General features: G+C 64.6%; 1 protein-coding gene across 1 annotated transcript; it reads right to left on the minus strand.

The window, feature by feature from the left end:
• Positions 1 to 766: 766 nt before the first annotated feature.
• On the minus strand, positions 767 to 2429 carry POU3F2 (POU class 3 homeobox 2). The gene has a single exon (XM_037005195.2). It carries the CDS (start codon positions 2305 to 2307, stop codon positions 1024 to 1026), a length of 1284 nt encoding a protein of 427 aa, XP_036861090.2. The 5' UTR covers positions 2308 to 2429; the 3' UTR covers positions 767 to 1023.
• Between the last annotated feature and the right edge of the window lie 227 nt (positions 2430 to 2656).

A 2656-nucleotide genomic window follows, 5' to 3' on the forward strand; every position in this document is an offset into this window, starting at 1 on the left:
CTCCCCTCCACAACCCCACCCAGAAACACTGCCTGAAAATGAAGTTTACTTTGTGGCTGGTAACGTAAACCAGTGCTTGACTCAGTTTTGTATTCCAAACTGGATTCTTGCCTTGGCTAAAGCGGGTAGACCATGCACATTTCCTGAAAGCAGAGAATTATTTATTTTGTATGAAGCCAATCGCTTTGCTTTGGTAAAAGGAGCAAATAAAAGTCACACCAGTGTAAGGTTGGGGGTGGAGGGGATGTGAAGATCACCGAAGTTCACAGACAGTAAGAAAACAAGGAGCAACACAGGAACCTTAGAAATGGAGAGAGGCCAAGAGCTGGCTCCACCTCTGTCCGCTGAATAAAGGGAAACAAAACAAAACCCGGCAATTTCAAAATTAACGGTGGGAGGAAGAAAAACACGTTCATGAATTTGTTCACGTAAACTTCAATTTTCTTGCAGTGCAAATTCATGTGGTTCCATTTTTTTTTTTTTTTTTTTTTTGCCTACACCAAAGAACGTGTATGTTTTTTCCTCTTTCCTGATGGGGATCCACATTAAATAAACACAGCAGCATGTGCCAACTCCGAGCATCAGGAAGCTGCTTTGTGTTTATCACGGTTTGATGGATTTTCCCCCCTTTTTGGTAATTTAGTTTTGCCAGGTATTTAACTCAGTGCTTGCCATCTCTCTCCCTGCCTCCCTCCCTCCCTCCCTCCCTCTCTCTTTCTCTCTGACACACACACACACACACACACACACACACACACACACACACACACACTCACTCTCTCTCTCTCTCTCTCTCTCTCTCTCTCTCTCTCTCTCTCTCTCTCTCTCTCTCTCTCTAAGACACTCCACCCCATTGCCTGGGCACCAGCCGAAAAGGTCGAAACATATCATGACACCTGCTACCGTTCAAAGGACAGTCCAGTGCTGCGGTCGCTCTCCTTAGCGTCCCTTCTCCTCCGAAGGGACGGGAATGGTGGCCAAGAACGGAAGGACGGCGGGCGGGGCGCGGGGCGGGCCGCAGGCTCACGGCACCGGCGTGGGCACCGCGTGGTGCGGCGGCGTGTCCCTGCTGCCCCCGAACACGTCCTCGGCGCCCGGCAGGGCCCCTCCGGGCGGGGTCATCCTTTTCTCCTTCTGTCTCCGGTTACAAAACCACACCCGCACCACCTCCTTCTCCAGCTGCAGGCTGTCCGCCAGGGAGGTGATCTCCTGGGCCGAGGGCTTGGGGCACTTGAGGAAGTGGCTCTCCAGGGCGCCCTTGACGCTCACCTCGATGGAGGTCCGCTTTTTCCGCTTGCGGCCCTGCGCCGCGATCTTGTCTATGCTGGTGGGGCTGCCAGAGGACGAGTCCGCCTCCTCCAGCCACTTGTTCAGCAGCGGCTTGAGCTTGCACATGTTCTTGAAGCTCAGCTGCAGGGCCTCGAAGCGGCAGATGGTGGTCTGTGAGAACACGTTCCCGTACAGTGTGCCGAGCGCCAGCCCCACGTCCGCCTGCGTGAAGCCCAGCTTGATGCGCCGCTGCTTGAACTGCTTGGCGAACTGCTCCAGGTCGTCCGACGTCGGCGTGTCCTCGTCCGAGTGCGCGTCGTGCGGTGCGGGGTGGCCGGGCGGCGGCAGCGCGTGCGGCTCGGCGCGGCGCGGCTCGTCGTGCGCGTCCCGCAGGCCGTGGTGGTGCAGCCCGGCCGGCTGCGCGGCGCCCAGCATGCCGTTCACGGTGAAGCCAGGCTGCGAGTAGAGCAGGCCGCCGTTGGCCGCCCCCATGGAGGGCCCGAGGTGCGCCGCGGCCGCCGCGCCCCGCCAGCCGGGCGCCGGGTGCTGGCTGGCCGCGTGGTGCACCAGGTGCGGCGGCCGCGGCGGCGGAGGCTGCTGGTGCTGCTGCGGCGGCGGCGGGTGCTGGTGCTGCTGCTGCGGCGGGTGCTGGTGCTGCTGCTGCGGCGGGTGCTGGTGCTGCGGCTGCAGGGCGCCGGGCGCGTGCAGCTCGTCGCCACGGCCGGCCGGCGGCACCCCCACGGCGGGCTTGATGTCCGGCTGGCCCAGCGGGCTGGCGGGCCACGCGGGGCCGTCGCCGCCGCCTCCGCCGCCCCCGCCCCCGCCGCCGCCGCCGCCGCCGTGGGCCAGCGCGGAGATCCACTGGTGCGCGTGGCCGAGGTGCCCATTGCTCGGCAGCGCGCCGTAGTCGCCGGGCACCAGGCTCTGCGCGTCGCGGTAGCCGCCCGCGCCCGGCTGCATGCCGCCCGGCGGCTCGGCGTGCACGAGCGGGGCGCCGGCGGGCAGCAGGCTGTAGTGGTTAGACGCGGCGGTCGCCATGACTCTCGCGGCCGGACCGGGCGCTCCGGCCGCAGGCGCCGCGCATCGGACAGTCACTTTTCCGCCCGGGCTCCGCTCCGCGCGCGCTCGCCGTCGCCGCTCTCCCCGGCGGGCGGCTCCGACGCCGCTCCGACGCCCGCCGCCGCTCCCACCGCCCTCGCTGCCGCTCGCCTCCTTCCTGCTCCGCTCACTCTCCGACTAGCTGCGCGCTCCCCCCGCGCGGCGCTCCAGCCTCTCCCGCTCTCCCGGCAGCCGCGGCTCGCGGCGGCACGCGCCCGGCCCCGCCCCCTCCGCCCCCTCCCATTGGCTCCGCGCCCTGTGATTTACGTGGATACCGCTAGCAACCTCC

The sequence above is a fragment of the Manis javanica genome, chromosome 13 (assembly GCF_040802235.1).
Source record: "Manis javanica isolate MJ-LG chromosome 13, MJ_LKY, whole genome shotgun sequence".
NCBI classification, from domain to species: domain Eukaryota; kingdom Metazoa; phylum Chordata; class Mammalia; order Pholidota; family Manidae; genus Manis; species Manis javanica.